The sequence below is a fragment of the Diadema antillarum genome, unplaced genomic scaffold (assembly GCF_040938485.1).
Source record: "Diadema antillarum isolate AM-2024a unplaced genomic scaffold, OU_Dant_1.0 seq00000593_RagTag, whole genome shotgun sequence".
NCBI lineage: Eukaryota > Metazoa > Echinodermata > Echinoidea > Diadematoida > Diadematidae > Diadema > Diadema antillarum.
Genome location: NW_027271524.1, coordinates 971931 through 992050, shown reverse-complemented (window position 1 = coordinate 992050; position 20120 = coordinate 971931). Strand labels below are relative to the sequence as shown.

Here is a 20120-nt window from a genome sequence, read left to right as displayed (position 1 = left end):
CCCTGTGGAAAAAAAAAAAAACCAAAACAAAACAGGAAGTGTGCTGAATCCACAGAACTATATGGCAATCAATTTCTCTGATCAAGTAAATAATGAGAGATGGATATTTGTTCTATTGTAAGCAAAAATCGTAATACCCTCAAAATTTTCTGCCACTGGAATTAAATATACCCTTTGCTAGCCATGAAGGTACATGTAATACAGATATTTGCCCAGTTTTATTCTTACTTTTTTTGCTTGTTTGAATGTAAAGGTTGTTCCTTCCGATCAGTCACTTACACTGTATAGTCTGCATGCCAACACAGAATGAAATAGTGCAGTGGGACTGAGCAATTCCTGTGCAAAGAATTGATATATGATTCTCATATGATCAATCGCTTTTGATATTTCTTTTTTCTTTCGATTGCAATCATTTTCTTTCGCTGCTGCATATCATTGTCACTTCTTGTGAAGAAGCAGATGTGTTTTCCATCATGTGCATCTAGTAGCTATGATGGAAGATGGAAATGGAATAGACCCCCCCCCCCCCAAAAAAAAAGGGGAAAAAAAAAGAGTAAATATTTTGGTATAATGTTTGTATCCTGTGGCTGCACAGAGGGAAAGTAGATAAGATTACTGTAAAACATGATATTTTCGCAGCATGAAATTTTCGCGAATTGGAGCCGACTGCCTTTTTTGTGGCATGAAATTTTCGCGAATTGCCACTGGCGTTCAGTGCATATAGTGTAGACATGAACTTTCCCATGCATTTTAATTTCGCGAATCTTGACACTCACGAAATTTGCGAAATTAAGATGCACATGAACATTCCTCGTTTTACAGTATGTCAGTAATGTGTGCTCTCATAGAGGAACCAGAAATAGCAAGATTTTTTTTTTTTTTAACTAGATCCTTTGAAATGTAGAGGGAGTTTGGCATATTCTTTAAACAGCCTTCTTGGCTCAGATATCCCGGTTGACTGCGCATATTCCCATTTCCAGTATCACCCAATTTCAAGCAGTGAGACCGTCGAGATGAGGGTGAGCCAAATAGTTCGATTCTCACGTTTGCGACCCCTGCCCCAAACTTGGCTGACTCCCCCCACCACAAGGAGGCCACAGCGGGAAGGATAGAACAGCGTCTGTTGTACACTGAGTAGAGTAGCCGAACTGGGGCCCTGTCTTATTAGCCAGCCCTATTCAGTCATGGGCTTAGCGTAGTAACAAAAGCATGGTTCAGAGCTCCTCCAACCCATAGGGGTTAGTGTGGTTAAGCCCCCCCCCCCCCTTTTTTTTTTGCAGGTTGAAAGAGGAGGGGGGTACAGAAGATGAGACATGGTAGAAAAAGAAACAGTGATAGAGAGAATAAAGGGAAGGGAGAAGAGAAGAATGAAAGGAAAAAAAGGAGATCAAGAGGCAGCAGGGATGGTTACAAAAATATGTTTGGCATCGTTCTTCCAGAGAGCATCAGCCAGCCATTCATGCAGACTTTTCCTTAGCCGTGGGTAAATTGGGTTCGGGAACCAATCAATAGGACTTTAGGGCCAGTGGTCAGTGGGAAGATGCGGTAGCTGACCACTGAGAAGGTCCCTCCATCTATATTTGAAAAAAGGAAAAAAAGAATAGAGGGATGAAGTGTTTGTGGTCATTATCCATAGGAGATAGTCCAGACTACTGAGAATTATCTGAAAGGATGACTTAACTTCAAATGAAGATGGGTGCACAGAAATTAGAGGACATGTGTGGCCAGAGTTTAGTACTAGTAAGCTTCTGCCCCTGTTTTGTACCCAGAGAGATGCTACTTACAGTATACCACATAAAATCAATTATAGGCCTTTGGTTTTTAAACCAACTGTACATGTGACTTCAATGCTAAAATGTTTTTATCTCTGCATACTTGCTTCAGTGTAGGCCTATATGGGAGAAAAAAAACTGACAGAAAACAAGAACAAAATGTCTTTTTGGTATTGATTCATTGGTGTGGCCATAGTTCAACATGACCATCTGAATTTCTTAGAATTTATTCTGGTACAGTCATCCTACGCAAAACACGCACGCCTTTATTATTCACACGCCCTCTATGCCCATGTTATCTTCGTCTATAAATTGCTGTTGTTCCTGTTTTATCTAGATAAAAGAGGGAGAGAGGACGTAGCTCTGAGTTGTTTGGATGTACTTACTCTTTGGCTACCCATACAAATCACAACCCTATGACCAACAGCCAAATCCTGCTATTGTCTATTCTCTCCCATCCTCCAATACATGCTGGCAGAGCTGTATATTACACCGCAACAAAAATATGCAGGTACCACACAGTCACTCCTATTCCAGCCTTGCCCGCAGAGAGAGAAAAAAGAGAGAGATACAAGTACATAACAGCGAGAGAGGGAGAGAAGAAGGAGGAGGTACAGGCAGAAAAATAGCCAAGCTAACCCAAGCTTCCATCCCCCCTATTCAACTAATACCACCACAAACACAGGTCAATGCCCCACGCTGATTCAGCCCCGCGATAAAAAGCCAAATCCCTCCTTTTCTCAGCAAACAGCGCCAGCAGCTAAGGGGGGCGAAACCTGCATGGCTCCAGCCAGCCATACAGAGCGGAGCATTCATTAGGAAAGGGTCAGACTCGCTCAAGCTCTCTGCGCCAGTGTTCTCATAGGGCTTCCTCTCTATACTCACTGCAAGCCCCTCCGCACAGATACGGCATGCAGAATAGACTTTGCTCTCTCGCAGAGAAGAGAAGGCATACATCAATACACAGCAAGCGCCAGTGCACTGTGGCATAGGGAGTTACATGCACTACGGATTGGAGAACATATACAAGTCTACACAGCCTACACTCTTGTGAGCCGCCACTGTACGCAGCGGAGAAGGAATATACTGTACTATACACAAGGCTTACAGCTACAGGATCGTTTGTATCAATTGGCAATCTTCAACATACGACTATTGGAATCTCTGGGAAATTAACTCGATTGGAAAGCAGTGGCCAGTAGTCGGACGAATGTGGCAAAAAGTGGAGGATATTTCCGATGGGCTGTATAGGTGGTGATCGTAAAAGGCAAAAGGTTGGTGCGAGTGGTGTTTCTGCTGGCTGACTGTGTACAGTCCAGGCGCAATCAGATGGGAGATAATTGTTATCACTCAGTCCTGTTTGGTGCATTTTAGATATTTTCAACCTTCTTTCTTCCGTGGACATCACATTGTTGATTCACCTGTACTGTTATGTTTTCTAGTATTAGTTGATGCACCCCCCTTCCATAGTTTCTTCATGTGTTGATGTGTATATTCTTGTATATTTACCTTTTCACAGATATATCTCTCTCTCTCCTCCTTAAATGTGATTATTGCAATATCTTTTCTTATGATTACGTATTTCTATTACTGTGAAATGGCTAGATTATTCAATTTTGGCTGAAGAAATATTTTGTCTTGATCATTTGTATGTGCTATTTGTTTTATGTTTTTACTCTTCGTAAGTGAGTAGGTGATTATCTTCTCATTCTTTCTCTCTCTCTCTTTCTCTCTTGTAAGTCACCATCCTTTCTTTTTTCCTGAACATAATTTCTCTCTTTATTTTTTCTTTCTCTCTCTGTCTCCTCATTGCGTGTGTATATTCCACTTCTGTTTCTCGCTTGTCGTTGCCAGTGTTTGGAGGGACAAAGAAATTCAGTGAGAAGAAGTAGTGATGAATCATTATGATTCCTCCTGTGCTGAGTCGCTTCACTCAAACATATTAAACGTCACAGACAGCGTGTTGCAGTGATGACCCATTGAGTCCACCGCACTGTAGCCAATCTCTTCCCCTAGTATCCTCCATTATACTGTAAAACGAGGAATGTTTGCTTGCATATTAAATTCGCAAATTTCGCGAGAGCCAAGATTTGCAAAATTAAAATGCACGCGAAAGTTCTTGTCTACACTATATGCATTGAATGTTAGAGGCAACTCGCGAAAATTTCGTGCCCCGAAAGAGGCCGTTGGCTGCAATGTGCGAAAATTTCATGCCGCGAAAATATCGTGTCTTACAGTATCTTCCCTTCTCATATGCAATCTCTCTTACTATATACTCCATATAGCCAAAGCATACAGTAGTTCTCAGAGGAACAAGAAATTCATCTTCTACCATCTGGAATTTGCTTGCAGTATATCGAAAGTCTCTATTGAGAAACTTGTCCGGCAGATGTAATTTGCAGGGATAATGAGTTGTTCTGAAGTATTTTGCGATCATAAAAGAGTACAATTATTACGATCAATGCATACAGCTTTTATTGCCGAAGCGCCTTTCCCATTCAGTTGTGGGTTGGTAGAACATGACTTAAATGTGATGATCGAAATGTGCCCTTGTAGTACATGAAGTACTGAATCACATGCAGGTAACAACCTGTGAATGCCGTTAACTCTCACGTGACAAATACATGTACTGCTATTTCCTGATATATGATAGTCAGTGTAATCGATGGGGAAATTTGCATAGCAACCATAATTGGGAATGCTCTGAGATTGCAATACTTCCAGCATATCTTTTTGGGGCAATATTTTGCATTTTGTCTTTACCAAACTAAAACCGTGTTTATTATCGCAGCTTTATTTCGCATGTTTGTTAGACATTTGTCTCCATTTCAAAGCAGAAGTCGACAGTTTCTCTAGTGAAATGGAAACTATGTTTTACCTTTAATAGCAGACATATAATATATAGACTTTAACAAGACCAGGAAAATTGTTGCATCCTTTGCCTGCTAAAGTTAACTTCTCAGATCTTGGAGTGAATTTTGCTGCCTCTCATGCAAGAATACAGAAGCGTGCAACTTGTCACTGCAACCACTTTTAGGCTGTCGCTACTAGTCTGCATACATGATAATTCAAGAAATCCTACAGAGATAAGTGTGTGTGAAATGTTTATGATGCCTGCTCTGGGCATGCAGTTGAGCGCTTACTCTTATTTACTTTCATGTCTGTTTATATTACTTTGCGTGTCACATACAAACTGAAGAATTGAAAGAAATTCAGGTGAAAGAGTCAGTTTTTCAAGCTGTGATTATCATCATATACTTCGAAAGGTTTTCGTATCACGCAATGTCAGAGATGAATGCTGCCCTTGCTAGATACGTGTATCACACTTTTCTTTGACTCATGCAGTAACTGGCATTAGTGGCAACAACTTAAAGGGAACCCAAACCCAAAGAGCAATGTGGATTGAGTGAAAGCAGCAACATTAGTAGAACACATCAGTGAAAGTTTGAGGAAAATCGGACAATTGATGCAAAAGTTATGAATTTTTAAAGTTTTTGAGTTGGAACCACTGGATAAGGAGACTACTAGAGATCATGACATAGGTTTGTATGTGTGGACAACAATGTAAAGAAAATAAAAGGAATTCCACAAAAATTCATTTTTCATGAAAATTACACATTCCATCAACTTGGTACTGACATATAATGTTAAGGGTAGCAATTATTCCCCCTGCTTTCTGAAAGTGTTTAGTCAAGTGCTCTTTCATTATGCTAGAAAAGTGAATTTTTGTGGAATTTTCCTTTATATTTTCTTTATATTGTTGTACACACGTGACATCATAACCTCTAGTAGTCTCCTCATTCAGCGGTTCCAACAAAACTTTAAAAATTCATTGCATCAATGATTATTGTCTGATTTTCCTCAAACTTTCACTGATGTGTTCTGCTAATGTTGCTGCTTTCACTCAATCCTCATTGCTCTTTGGGTTTGGGTTCCCTTTAACTTAGGCATAATTTCTGTTGTTGTTGTTACCCCTTTTTTTTGTGGCATCTAATACATTGCAGAAGTGTTGGAAGGCTTGAAAGGCAATGCCTAGGTAACTCCACAACTACACAAACCAAATCACATCCCAGACATTCCCGGCACATGTATGTAGGATGTGACTCTGTGATTTCTGCTCTGCGCAACGAGTGTTGGCCTACTGCCAGTTGCTAATACACATTTATTCATCTCCATCAACTGAAGAACAATCGTCATGTACACTTGACACATGTGTTTGTGTTTTCATTTTCAAAGTTTGTTTTGGAATGAACATGACTGATTAACCCTTTGTCTCTCAGATACAGCAGTCCTTAGTCCATAGCATAGGTGTACCTTGTTTCCGTTAAAAAAAAAAAAGAGAGATGTCTATACATTTGTTTATGTTTCACATGTACCCAGTCTGGCAAGGGGATTGCATGCATAGTAGTCTAAGTTGCAGTTACTTGCCCAGACACAGCAAAGAGTTGGGAAATACAGTTGCATGAAGCATTATATATGCTAACACACATTTATTAAAGGGATGGTTGAGTATTGGTGGAGATGAGGATTGGGCTTTTAACTTTTTGCGAGATACCAAGAAAACACGTATGAGATAGTACAGAGCATACCATTTTAAGAGGAATTCAAAGTTTATTTCATGAAAATCGGGTTTGGAATGACTGAAACATCCAAAAACAAAGTAAAACAAAGCGATCGTAATAAAATGTGGGTCCCACACTTTATTAGAATCGCTCTGTTTTGGATATCTCAGCCATTTCAAAACCAATTTTCATCAAATAAACATTGAGTTCCTCATGGAATTACATACTCTTTCATATTTCATAAGAGGTTTCTCATCTCACCCAAAAAATGTTAGAAACCTGAAATTAGGTCTCAACCAAAACTATACTATCCCTTTAAGTCTTCCAGGGAGGTGAGCAGATCACCTCCCCCGAGTCCTCTGACCTCGGCCACTCCTTTACATGTGATCTTTTTTTCACAATCACAACAACAATTGCATTTACAAGAATACCACGAATTGCACAAGTCACAAGTATCATCTTCCCTATCCATTCTTCTCCCGTCCTTTTAACCCTTTCTGTGCCATTGAGTTAAATGTGCCCAAATTTCACACACAAACATATGGAGAAGAAACTAATATGGCACTCAAAGGGTAGGAAAAAAATGGATACTTATAGCTTCCTGATGTTCACGAATGATATCTTTCCTTACCTTTGAGGAACATTATTTTGAATGTGTTTCTTTACATGGAGGTATATCACATACAAGCAGTGTTGATGTTATCAATTTCCTTGCTGCACGTACAGTGCCAATAAATTGCTGGTGCTCTTTGATAATCATGCGTTGTGCACGCTCCATGCTCAATCTTTCGTCTGTTCTGTACGATTGATCTCAACAGAGTGAGAGTCCAAGTCGTAAGCGCAGGAGGATGTCTCAAGGCCTGGTGGAGATAGCGACGTCGCCCAGTCCCCCTCTTTCCAGGCCCTGGCTTTCCACCGCCCCGCCCTACCACCCCCACCTCCACGGTGGCACGGGGGCGCAGCACCGCTCCACCCCAATCAACTACACCAGAGGGACGACTGCATCCTTCGACTGGTGCAACAACTCCGCCCAGCTCTCGGCGGGTAGACTTAGGTAAGGAACGCAATTCCATTCAACCTCCGCTCCTCCTCAACCAACCAACCAACCCCTCCCCCCCCCCAAAAAAAAAACACACAAAACAAAACAAAACAAAAGAAAAAAACAACAATATTCCATATTGACATTGATATGTAAGGAGAATGAAACCTAGATATGTTGATTTAGTGAATGTAGAAACATTGGTAGAACACAATAGTGAAGTTTGTGGAAATTCAAACAATTGGTTCAAAAGTTATTCGAATTTTTGAAGTGACCTCCATGGCTACATAAGAAGACTATAATAATTTGTGATGTCACAGTTGGGACAATTACAAGTACCTGTAAAGAATATATAAAAAGACTTCTTCAAAATTTACCCCTGGGAACTTTGTATGAAAAGTACACATTCCTTCCACTTGTTTCTGACATGTTTTTATTAAGGGGAATGTTAGGCTTATTCACACAGCCAATATTATTTGTGTCACAATTCAAATCATGATTTTTTTTTTTTACGTGCATGGACATAATAATCGTGCTGTGAGTGAGATTCAAAACGTAATCCATGCACCACTAAAAGTGTGACGTTTCTGAAATAGTCACAATTGTTTTTGGAGCGAAGTGTGCACGAACCCTGCGCAAAATCGCACCATTTTTTTATATATCCCACAATACAAGGCATACATCAGGTCAAAATAGTTTGGCAATGCTCAAACTGGTGCGATGTGAGTTGCAATTTTTCCGTCAAGTGGTGAGATTTTGATGGCGATATTTTTGCCTGTGTACATATAAACAGGAGCACAAAAAGTGCAACTTGCATCACAGTTCGAATCACGCTTTTTCAGTGTGTTCGAATGGGACTATTATTACCGGTACCCTTGCCCTCTGAAAGAGGTAATCCAAGTGCCCTTTCATTATGCTAGAAAAATGAAAAGTGGCTGAAACTAAAAATTCCTAGGTTTTGAAGGATCATCCAATACTAATTGAATAAACTTTACTGATGTGTTCTACTAATAATTCTGCCTTCCATCAATCCACTATTTGGGTTTCATTCCCCTTTATTATCAAACAAAGTTTGTAATTCACAACCACAAATTTTGCCAGAGACATTTCTGACACACCATCCACTAGTGATATAAACAGGATTGGAAGTATTGTGATATATTCAGAAAGCCTGTTGAATTGACCAGCTTTCAAATTCAATATGGACGTTCACAGCACAAAGGGTTTTTGCTGACTACCATAGAGCTTGTGTCTGGCCTGCTGGACACAACAATAACTAACGCAATACATGTAAGGTGAACTGGCCAATGATTGGTATGCATGCAGCAGGAACAAGTAGGATTGAATAGCTCATTACATGGTCCTCGGGGAAAGTTAGCCATTACTTTGAATTCATGACAACCTGCCAATTGTGCTGATAGTATTCCCTCGTAGCTTATTTCGCTCATTATGCTCTGGATTTTAGTAAAAATTTCTTTGTGAACATTTTTTTTTTGCCCTCTCCCCAATTTGAATTCATGACATCACATTACAGCTGTATAGGGATGATAGAGTTTTGGTTTAAATGGGGTGGCAGGTTTCCTACTTTCAGTTTCCTAGAGACTTGTATGGTCTTTAACATTTCATAGTGCGGTTTCTAAATATCTCAAAAAACATTAAAAGCTGAATCCTCACCTCAACCAATACTATGCCATCTCTTTAACATCCTAACAAAAATCTCTGATATCTGGCAGCCTTTGTTCATAGTTAGACTTCTACAAAATTAGTGATTCTATGTTTAAGGGGAGATCAGAGCAGAGACTCCAAGCCCAAGTATCTCTTACAAGGAAGATTCTTCCACCCATGCCCCCTGGCAAGCTGGAGACTCTAATCGTTGAATGTGCACAATATTTATCATGAGCACAAAGCCTGACATTTCTTGCAGCCAGGGTCCATCATCAAGGTGTTCAGATGCAAAAAAAGATATACAAAAACGGTATAGCTATACCAAAACAGTATAGCTTTATGATGAATTTATACATCTGAATGCTGACTGACGAAACAATGTATAATGAAACGACATATAACGAAACGACGTATAATGAAACAACGGTCAGAGCATCGTTTCGAACTAGAACTCGATAACGAATCAGCATTCCATAGGCATCTGAACCTATGGCGACCATAGAATGGTTAAACTGGGCAGGGCTTAATGGGAGTGCGCACGAAAGGTGACCCTATACCCGTCACTCGTGACTCGTGACCATAACAACATGCGCAGTGGGTTACTGCGCATCTATACGACGTTTTCCAGAACAGTTGAGATTAGCGTCTGAACGGTCTGTCAGCTATACGATGATTCTTTATATGTCTTTTCTTTATCAAGTTTTGGTGTAAACTCAGATTCTCTCTGGTGCTATGTTAGCCTTTTTTCTTTCTTTTTTTTTGATACACATGGCAGAAGTAAGGTTGGAAGGGAGAAAGCTATACTTTATTTGGGAGACACACAGCCAGAGCAGGAGAAATTCAAACTCAAGCGGGAGATCAGAGCAGGAAAGAATGGCCTCAAAGTGGAAGAGTTTGAGTCTCTAGGGACATTCTCAGTGTAAAGATTGTGAAATTTGGAGTGATCAGGGTCACATCGTTTTAATACATCGTTCTCACTGAAGAATTTTGAAACTTGGGTTGTGATCAGTTATGAAGAGCTGATCTGCACATGTACACGAATATGGTTGGCTTACTGCATACAAAGATTACACACAATATGCCACAGTTCAATGTACTACAGCATGTTACAGCTAGTAGAGTAGCAAGCAGCATATAAAAATCTTGAAATTATTTGCAGTCACCATTTACACTGCACAATTTTACATCTTTTTGCAAAAAAAAAGCAAAAACTATTGCAATTTGAATTGTGACCTGAATTTCATGAAATAAAGAGTTGATTTCTGTTCAAACTGTGACAATTTTTAATATTTGGGTCACAATCCTGATCGCTACCCGAGATAGTGCATTATTTTAAATGCAACGAGAACAGTACTGTGAGAGCATGTCAGTGAGAGGAAGGGCAATTCTTGACTGAACAAAATCATAAATGACGCTTTAAAAGAATAAAAGCTGTATCAAACAAAGTCTAAGGGTGTCCATGCTGTATTGTAGGGTTTATTCTTGTTTATCTTGATAGAGATCGTGGAGAGCATCAAGACTCACTGTAGAGAGAGAAAAAATAAAGGACTGGATGATAATATGTGGTCCTTGATATCAAAAGAAGTTTCAGATATCCTGGGCAAAAACAGAATATTTGAACAAACACTCAAAATACATCTTTAGAATGTGGCTTATGGGTATGTCCCACTGTAGTTGGAACAAATTCAATAGAAACTGAAAATCAAAATATTTGAACCACAGGAAATTGTTGAAAAGACTGAAATAAAGCTTTAGTGCTGTCTCCGTCCATGAAAAAAAAAACAAAAACAAAAAAAAAACAAAAAAACTGAAAGGACACTCTGTACCCAAGTGAAAGTGCAGAGGATGTAAATAGTGAAGTTGTTTTCCCCCCCATTGTGTATATGTGTGTGTATGTGTGTGGGGGGGGGGGGTTAGTGAAGAGCAATGCTGATAAGTACTTCAATGCTTATTTTTATTCTTTTTTTTTTTTTTGCTTGTTTTTATTCTTGGTGTCAGACTGTATCTTCTGAAAATGTGACTGACTTTGAATCTTCCCAACTGTGATTTGACTTGTTTTTCTCCAGTCCGCCAACCACCAGCATGAGGAGGCAGAGCCAGCGCCAGCGGGAGAGACTGCTGAGGAGCAGGAACCAGCCCACCTCCCTGGGAGTCATGAGCACCGACCAGCGGGCATTCCACCCCCCTAACCCACCTCCCCACCCAGGGGTCCTGCCCCACGGGACCCACGGGGCCCACCACCAGGGCGTGCCCTTCCAGCCCCAGCTCATCATCGACCTCAGCAATGAGGTAACCGTGGCAACGATATGACGCTCGCTCTCGTTATAAAGTCTGTTTATAGGAGAAGTGTTTTTGCTCTGGGGACATGGTTTCCCTTCTGAGTAAAAATAACACATGCAGCTACCAAACTCCTAACAAACAGTGTGTTGGTGTGTTTAGCTCTCTGCAAGCTTAGCAGGGCTCATATACAGTGGTCCAAAGTCTGCTACAAATATTTTGATCATTGTATCTACTTGAAGGGTTTCAAAAAGATAGCATGGCAGCCCTGCAAAAGGTTACGGTTCCTTGCAACTTTGCAAAAGTTATAGTTCTCCTTTGCTGGGTAACAGTGTTTGTAGATTGTGGCTCGTTTCACTGTTAACAAAACAACAGAGAAGAAACCAACAAACATTATCTATTTTTCAGTGATAGGGATAGATGTTTTTCTGTTTCCCATCAACAACATCCATGTGATTTGTTCTACAGTTTATTCTGTACTGGTGATGCATATATGTACCTTTAAATGATATGATTGTTTGTTGTGGTGCTTTAGTCTTCAGGGAAATCTAACCCTCTGTCTGCAATGATAGTATCACATGCAGAGTGAGATTATTAAGAGTAAGTCAGCAGCAGTATACACGACAATGGACAATCGAGTGAATGATGGTACAGATGGAACAAGTTAGTGAAGGCATCTTTTTATATCAAACTTGCACATGTATTCCTGTAGTCCTATAAAGTGGCTGTTTTGTGTGAAATACTTGGACCCTAGAATTGAAGCGTTACATTTTTTACATAACTCCATGTACACTCAAGCATGGCAGAGGACCGCAAAATAGGATGTTATTTGAGATGAAAAGAAATATCATTTGAAGAGGTATATGAGGAGATAAGGTTGCCATTCTGCGTGCCAGAAAGATGCTTCCATTTTGGCACCGTGACAAACTGCCATCAGTCATGGCCCAGCTCGCACATAATATTGAAGACTTTTTTTTTAACCAGGTCGTTAAGTCTTTTCAGGCATCATTGAGTTGTCTGTCACAGCACCAGCTCATGCCAAATGTATTCATATGAGAACATACAGCAGCAGCCCCAAATTCCATGTGGTGAGAGACTTGCATGTTCTAATTTTAGTTCCCCCCGCCTAGACCAACAGCTGTTCCATGAAAAAAAAAGGATGATAATGATAATAAGTTTCTATAACAGTTCAAGGGAAATCAGTGCGAGCTACATGCAAACCATTCTCCTCTGTCTCGTTGCAGGTATCTGTGCCAAGTAGCGTACCAATTTCGATTCCAATGTCAGTTCCAACCTTTGCCGTGCCAATGTGCACCGCCCACACCACCATGCCGACCTGCAGCAGCCAGTCGATCCACTATCCGTCGCCCGTGTTTGCCGGCGGGGCACCCCCGCACCACCCGCCCACGCCCACCCACATCCCTATGTGCAACGTGGGCCACCTGCCGGTCTGCGGCATTCACATGCCGACCTGCCACGGCCACCACATGCCCGTCTCCCAGGGCACCCAGACCTCCATCCTACCCCAGGAGGCCCTCCTGGGCCACCTCCATGCGGCGGCGGCGGCCCAGCAGCACCCAGCGGCCCACCACCACCACCATCACCACCACATGCCCACGGCACAGGTGCAGTACATTCCGTCGGCACCACATCATCAGGTTGGTTTGGCACATTTTTTTGCAAGGCTGTTTAATTGTTCATTTGTATATCTCACATCTACTCATCTCTCTATGGAGCTATTCCTTCGGAAGGAGTGATAACTTTGCTTTCAGCAATGCTAGTCTTTCTCGATTTTCATTTCCCTGAAAATCTGTCATTTTTAAACATCAAACTGCCATTACAAAAATGTCAGTGCCTCCTTGCTTTTTATTTCATTTCCTTAAAATCTTTTTTTCCTAGTGAGGCTCTATGCAATTGATAAAAAACCTCTGATTTCAAAATGAATCTCTGAGAGCTGAATGTAAAGATGGGCATCTTTTGTCTTTTTTTCGTCATCTTTTTAACATAATGATTCTATATTCTTGTACATCCGTCCAATTTTAGTGTTCTGTAGTTGTATGAGGCATGTACCTCCAGTGATGAGCATACTCAGAAGGTTGCATTGTGAAATCTTCATCACAGACTGTTATGCCTGTCCATTTGCCTAGGTGTATGATGAATAATGTACCCTTTGCAGGTTATGATAATTCAATTCTGTTAAAAATTCTGATGAATCAAAGCATGTTTAGATCAACTTCTCATGTCTGCCTGTTTGCTTTTCTGTCTGTCTGTCTGTCTGTTCTGCAGCATCACCAGCGAAGTGGTGAGGTCGACTTGATGAGTGAAAGTCCAGCAGCATTCCATGTGCCTTCCTCCACCCATCACAACCCTCCCTTCACCTCCTCCAGTTCCCTCCACATCATCGCAGATCCCTACCTCAGGACTTCTGCAGATGTTCACCAACTGGTGAGTATTCGGCCTCTCCCATCTCTCTCTTTCTCTCACTTGGCTTTCTCCTCTCTATCTTTGCAATATGTATCATTCTTTGTTCTCTCTTTTTCCCCTCTTTTTATTCTCTTCATATCTTATGTCACTTAATTGTGTCTTTTGCTCTTTTGTGGTGTATCTTTCTCCTTTTCTCTTGATTGATATACCTGTCTCTATGTGGAGTACATGCATGTGGGTTCCATTAACCCTTTGTAAGCCAGGCATTTAGCTTTAAGGGGAATTCCAGACCAGTTTTAAGTTAGTCTGGTAAGAAAGAATAAAATCTTGCAAGTACAACAGTGAAAATTTGATCAAAATCAGATAGAAATTAGGGGAGTTATGAAATCGTGAACTTTCACTGATTTCTTTGGAGAAGTTGTCATACAGTTAGACATGAAAATGCAAGTGAGTGAGCTGATGATCTCATCACCTCACAATTTCCCATTGATTGTGTGCAAGAAAAACGAAAACTCAACTTTTGCGTTATTAAAGAGTGAACCATGATGTTTTTTTCAGATTGAATAACTTCAAAATAAATGATCAGTCAGATGTATTAGGATTTAACACTGGGCAAAATTGCTTTTCAAATAAAAACTGGAAGTTTCAAAATTTTATGTGCAAACTGTAATGCAAGTTGTAAGGGGATGACATCATCACTTCACTATTTGCATATTCATATTGACTGTAAAGAACTATTTCAGGAAAAAGAAATTGTGAAAATGCACAATTTCATAATTTCCGTATTTTTCTTCCGATTTTGATCAAATATTCATCATTGTGCCAAGAAAGATTTACTCCTCCTTTTCAGACTAACTTTCACCTGCACTGGAATTCCCCTTTAACTAATACCAAGCTTTATCATCAGCATGCAGTAAGCCATCCAACCTAATTGTATAGATGAACAAGCCTGCTCAGGTGTGGCAGTGTGCCTTGGTTCATATAATGCAAAGGCCATGGGGACACAATAGTGATTAGGGGCTTTAGGTAATCTCTGTTCATTGACAATTAGTTTCCAGACATCTGCACTGTTTGGTGGAAAAAAGGACCCCTGGTGAGCATTCCAGTCGGTGAACGAAGCGCAGTAAGGGTTAGGGAAAATAAATTTGTTGTTTTCTTGAAAAACAAATGATACATCATCTGTACACATGTACAATCTGTATGTGCACTCTTTCTGACCAATACACATACATAAAATATGAAGGGATTTATGGCTTCAATCAATTACCGGTATAACAATTTATATGGATACAAAGAATGCAATGTATTTAAGTTAAATCCATTAAATCTGAAAGACACATCACATTGTTATCATTTTAATGTAGACATCAATTCCATTTTAGCAAATCAGGTGAAGACACACGAAATGAATACACAAGCTGTTTACAGCTGTATAGAATGTTCTGTGTGCATGTTATGTCACACATTTTTTGAATGTATGTGGTAGTGATTGCTTTATCTCGTCTTGTATCTCACAGTTCACCTACCCAAGGTTCAACAGCATGGGGCGTCATCAGAGGAGACCAGTTCCCCGCCCTCTGAGGCCACCTCCGGCTGCTCTGCAACCGTGGTTATTCAGATATTTGTAAGTCACCAATTTTTTATTTTTATTCATTTAATTTTTTTTTTTTTTTTTGGAGGGGGGGGGGGGGGAGGGGTAGGGGGCTAGCATCTAAGTTTTCCGAGTTCTGGTCATTAATTTTCGAGATGCTTATCTTCATCAATAATTTCCGTCGATATCCCTAATTTCTAAAGAGAGTGTAACTAAGGTCAGTCAATCATTTAAAATCCTGCTGCTGTAGTACAATGTACATGTATGTAAGGAAAAACAATTTTATAGGGGAAGGAAATAGACTGGTATGTCATTATATTTCCTTTCTCCTTCATAATTATTGCAATCTATCGTTGTCGTCTCGTCTATTATACATTATTTCTACTGTATGATAGCATTATTGTTGTTATTATTATCAATATTATTATCATTACAATGATGATGATGATGATCATAATTATTATTATTATTATACCCCCGCCAAACGAAGTTTGAAGGGGGTGTATAGGAATCAGCGGACGGTCGGGCGGTCGGTCGGGGGCGGTCGGTTGCGGTCGGTCCGTTGCAAATCTTGCGTCGCGAACTACTTCCTCAGTTTTCAACCGATTCCCATAAAACTTGGCACAGATGTGTGCCTTGGGTTGTAGATGTGCAAGACGTATTTTTTGACAGTACCCAAAAGTATGTTGCCATGGTAACGGCATATTATAAGCAAAAATGGGTACAAATCTTGCGTCGCGAACTCCTCCCACAGTTTTTGATCAATTTTTATGAAATTAGGTACAGATGTTCATCTGAATATGTTAATGTGCAAGACACATATTTCTGCAGTGGCAAAAAGTGCGTTGCCATGGTAACGGCATGTTATTGGTAAAATATAGGGCAAAATGCTTCATGGCAAAACTGCTTCATCAGTGTTCTTCCAATTCTCATGGAATTCATATTGAATGTTTGTCTTAGGATATAGGTCAGCATGACACATTTCTTGACAGTGACAAAAAGTATGTTGCCATGGTAACAGCTCACATATTATGAGCCAAAATGATGGAAAATTTTGTGTTGCAAACTACTTCCTCAGTTTTTGCCCAATTTCCATGAAACTTGGTACAGATGTGTGCCTTTGGTTGTAGATGTGCAAGACGCATTTTTCGACAGTACCCGAAAGTACGTTGCCATGGTAACGGCATATTAATGGCAGAAGATCAAGGAAAGATCTTGCGGATTTAACTACTTCCTCAGTTTTTTGACCAAAGCTTATGAAATGTTGTTTTGACCAAAGCTTATGAAATGTTGTTTGGCGGGGGTATAACCAGTCGGCGACATTTCTAGTTAGTAGTAGTAGTAGCAGCAGTAGTAGTAGTAGTAGTAGTGGTATTGTTGTTGTTATCATCATTTTTGTTATGGTGATCATCATCATCATCATCATCATCATCAGGGGTAGTAATGGTACATGAATATGATGTATTACAGATAGTTCTAGGTAATCTTGTGGTAGTGGTTTGCTTATGTATCCGTCAATCTCCAGTAAGTTGGTTGACCTGATCTAAAGATCATCTCTCTCTCTCTCTCTTGAACATTCCAATCTGTCCTCAGATTGCCAAGTCCCCAGGTGACGCAGGGCTTCCCCGTCGAGCTCGAGACAGACGATGCGGAGGTGGAGAACTACGAGGCGCTGCTCAACCTGGCCGAGAGACTCGGGGAGGCCAAGCCGCGGGGCCTGAGTAAGGCCAACATCGATCAGCTCCCATCCTACCGCTACAATCCCGAGACGCCTCGCACAATCAATGACCAAACCTGGTGAGATAAAGCAGTGCTTTGTTGCTATTGATGGTGATGATGTTGATGTTGGATGTGGCGTTGATGTTGGTGGTGGTGCCAGTGGTGGTGTCGGTGGTGGTGTTGATGGTGGTGTCGGTGGTCGTGTTAGTATTGTAGATTGTGATGTTTGTGTAGGTGTTGTTGTGTTTGGTGGTGGTGGTGTTGGAGATTGTGATGATGGTGTTATTTTTTTTTTTGTTGCTATTGAGGGGGGGGGGGGGGGGGGAGACCTGAACTTTTATTTGAATATATTATCATTTAGAGTATGAGAAATTTAGATTTTCTTTGGAAAAACACCATACCATACATGAAGTTAACTTGTAGAACATATTAAAATGATATTGAGGCTTGCTTGAAAATTGTATAAAGTGAAATTCAGCGACAACAAGAAGTGATGAATTGCATGTACCACAGTTCATGGAAGGTGGCTTGTTTTTTAGTGTAACACCTTGCTGTTTGTGTTTCACCCCCTCACAGCTGTGTGGTGTGCATGAGCGACTTCGAGACCAGGCAAACCCTCCGTGTTCTCCCCTGCAGCCACGAATTCCACGCCCGCTGCGTGGACAAGTGGCTCAAGAGCAACAGGACGTGCCCCATCTGCAGAGCGGATGCCTCCGAGATCACCAGCCAATCCAGCTAGAGCGTCTGCATCTCGTGCCAACCACCTCCCTCCCGCCCCCCTCCCCCACCTTAGAAAGATACCAGCGAACAGTGACCAACGAGCAGGGCAGCGGGGGGCGCTCTTCGGCTATGCACCTGCTTCTGTTGCAAGCCAAGCAGATGAGAAAACTATGGGGCTACAAGAGAGGGGTTGTCGTTGGGGGAGTCGCCTGCGGCTCCAAGTGGCGCCGAATTGCCGGCCACGCAAGAACAAAGTCTTGTTTGTTTTTTTCTATATATTTCAGGGATATTTACTTATTTACTTGCTTCAAATTTAGGATTATTTTGTTTGTTATTTATGCGGTTGAATATGCACTTTATGCAGAGAAATAGATTGTTGTTTGAACATTATCTAGTCATGCTTGCGTTGTACCTCAAAGTAACTAACAATGTGTGTTTGGTAAACTAGAGCGATCTATACTCAGTCCTTTCAAATATGAAATACTATATGATCAGTCAAGCTAGTACTGTTATTTCAAATTATCTAATATTTGATAGGGAATATTTTCAGTAGATAATCTAGACAACTCAAAGTATCGTTACCTGGATTATTCCATATAAAATGAGTTATTGGCTACCAATTTTGCTAGTTGATTTCAATTCTTTCAAACAGCACTATTATAATGTGTAGTGTAAAAGGCCAGTTCAAGTACGCAAGATTTTATTCTGTGTTTTTATTTTGTTGTCAAAAGTAGATTTACTAATGACTGCAATAGATGTATCTCCTTAGGCAAGTGCTTTTATAGGCAGATCTATTTTTTCCTCCAATTAACTTGACTGGCTAGATTAACTTGTGCAATCTATACTCAAGCTTTTTTAAGTTGTTATGAGCTTTTCTGTACATTCTATCAATGTATTTGCATTAATTCAAGATTTGCGATTTCAAACCTTGCTGTCCATTTGCTTTTGATGATTATTATCGTTCTTTTCAGTTTCTTTGCTTCTGTCTGCAAATCATGTGCCAGTTTACTTAAATTCATTTTATTTTGTATTCATTCAGCATTGTTTTGTTGAAATCTCTTGTCTTATTTCTTACATGTTCCGGCTGCCATAAAAATTTAGCTTACCATACTTGTCACCACTGTCAAAGAAACATACAGCCAGTCTTTGATTTTGGATTTGTTTGATTGTGTAAAGCTGCTTAATTCCAGCTCCTAGATTGTATGCCTGCCACTAACTGAAGTATTACCCATATATTTATTTTTATAGGAATGAGTTTGCACATATCCTGTCTGCTGTCTTTTATAATCTGTGTATCTGCTATTCTCTGTTGCATAACAATCACATAAATTGTCACAATTCCGTCAAAAAAAAAGAGAAAAATATGAAGGGCTAATTTTGCTCTCTACCATAGATCTCCTGCCCCCTCTGCCTCAAATTCTTGATTTAAAAAAAAAAATGCTGCATCATTGTATACTGTTCACCCAGCGCACAATTTCTGTCTCCCGTCTGTCCCTCACAAGGGATTGATTCTATTAATAAACAGAAAAGACAAAGCCAGCAGTGTAAATACATTTTCTTCCTCCCAAAATAAACAAGCCTGTGTCAAAAAATTACAAAAAAAACCCAAAAATCCTGGGAAAAGAGGGATGCTTGCTAGTGCTACATACCTAGATTCCATATAAGCTCGTTTACGACTGTTCCCATTTGGGCCTAGCATCCTGTCTATTAAAGGACATTGACGCAGGATGTACCAATTTGATTCATTTGGTTTTTGCAGCTTTATGGCATGCGCCCTCCCCACAAGCATTACTCACAGCAAAACTATGTATGCTCAGGGAATTCCATAATAACTCGGAAAAGGATTTTTTTTTCTTTTTTTTTTCATAGCACTATTAAAATTCATTCTGTTTGCCCCAATTTTTTTGATATGTTTCCTATTATAGCAACTTTACATTGTATGTGCATTACCTTTTTTGTCTTTTTCAAATATATTTTTCTCCATTTTCACAAGTCATTGACAGTGCCTTATAGGTTTGACTCCTCTATTTTCCTTTTCGTCCACTGTTGAAGTTTTGGTACAATTTATAGTAGAGTGTCTTGATCTTGTGAAGCAGGTGGGCACTGTTCAAACTTTGCTATGGTGTACTTACTTTTTTATATTCATATTACATTTTCAATAGATTTCATGAAATGTTCATGTACCTTGTTTTGATACAGTTTACGGGCTTAGAAAGGCTATATAGTTTTCTTTGTCTTCTCCGTATGTAGAATTTATATGTCTCGGCCCTGGCCTGCTGGAATTAACATCATTTCAACCGAGAAATGCAATATTTATTCCTTTTGTAGATTGTTTGAATCTATTCTGTTCT

General features: G+C 40.1%; 1 protein-coding gene across 2 annotated transcripts in view; it reads left to right on the top strand.

Annotated features, from left to right (window-relative positions):
* Positions 1-17963, top strand: part of LOC139735721 (E3 ubiquitin-protein ligase RNF38-like) — a 50873-nt gene extending 32910 nt beyond the window's left edge. Inside the window, exons 1-8 of one of the 2 annotated variants that reach the window (XM_071646467.1) lie at positions 2650-3046; positions 7153-7388; positions 11105-11327; positions 12560-12973; positions 13602-13760; positions 15257-15363; positions 16924-17127; positions 17626-17963. In XM_071646467.1, the coding sequence (XP_071502568.1) occupies positions 3011-3046; positions 7153-7388; positions 11105-11327; positions 12560-12973; positions 13602-13760; positions 15257-15363; positions 16924-17127; positions 17626-17788 (1542 nt within the window). In that variant the 5' untranslated portion in view covers positions 2650-3010 and the 3' untranslated portion in view covers positions 17789-17963. Of the gene's footprint in view, positions 1-2649; positions 3047-7152; positions 7389-11104; positions 11328-12559; positions 12974-13601; positions 13761-15256; positions 15364-16923; positions 17128-17625 lie in introns of those variants that run through there. The other variant, XM_071646468.1, reaches the window with a different exon arrangement.
* The last annotated feature ends 2157 nt before the right edge of the window (positions 17964-20120 follow it).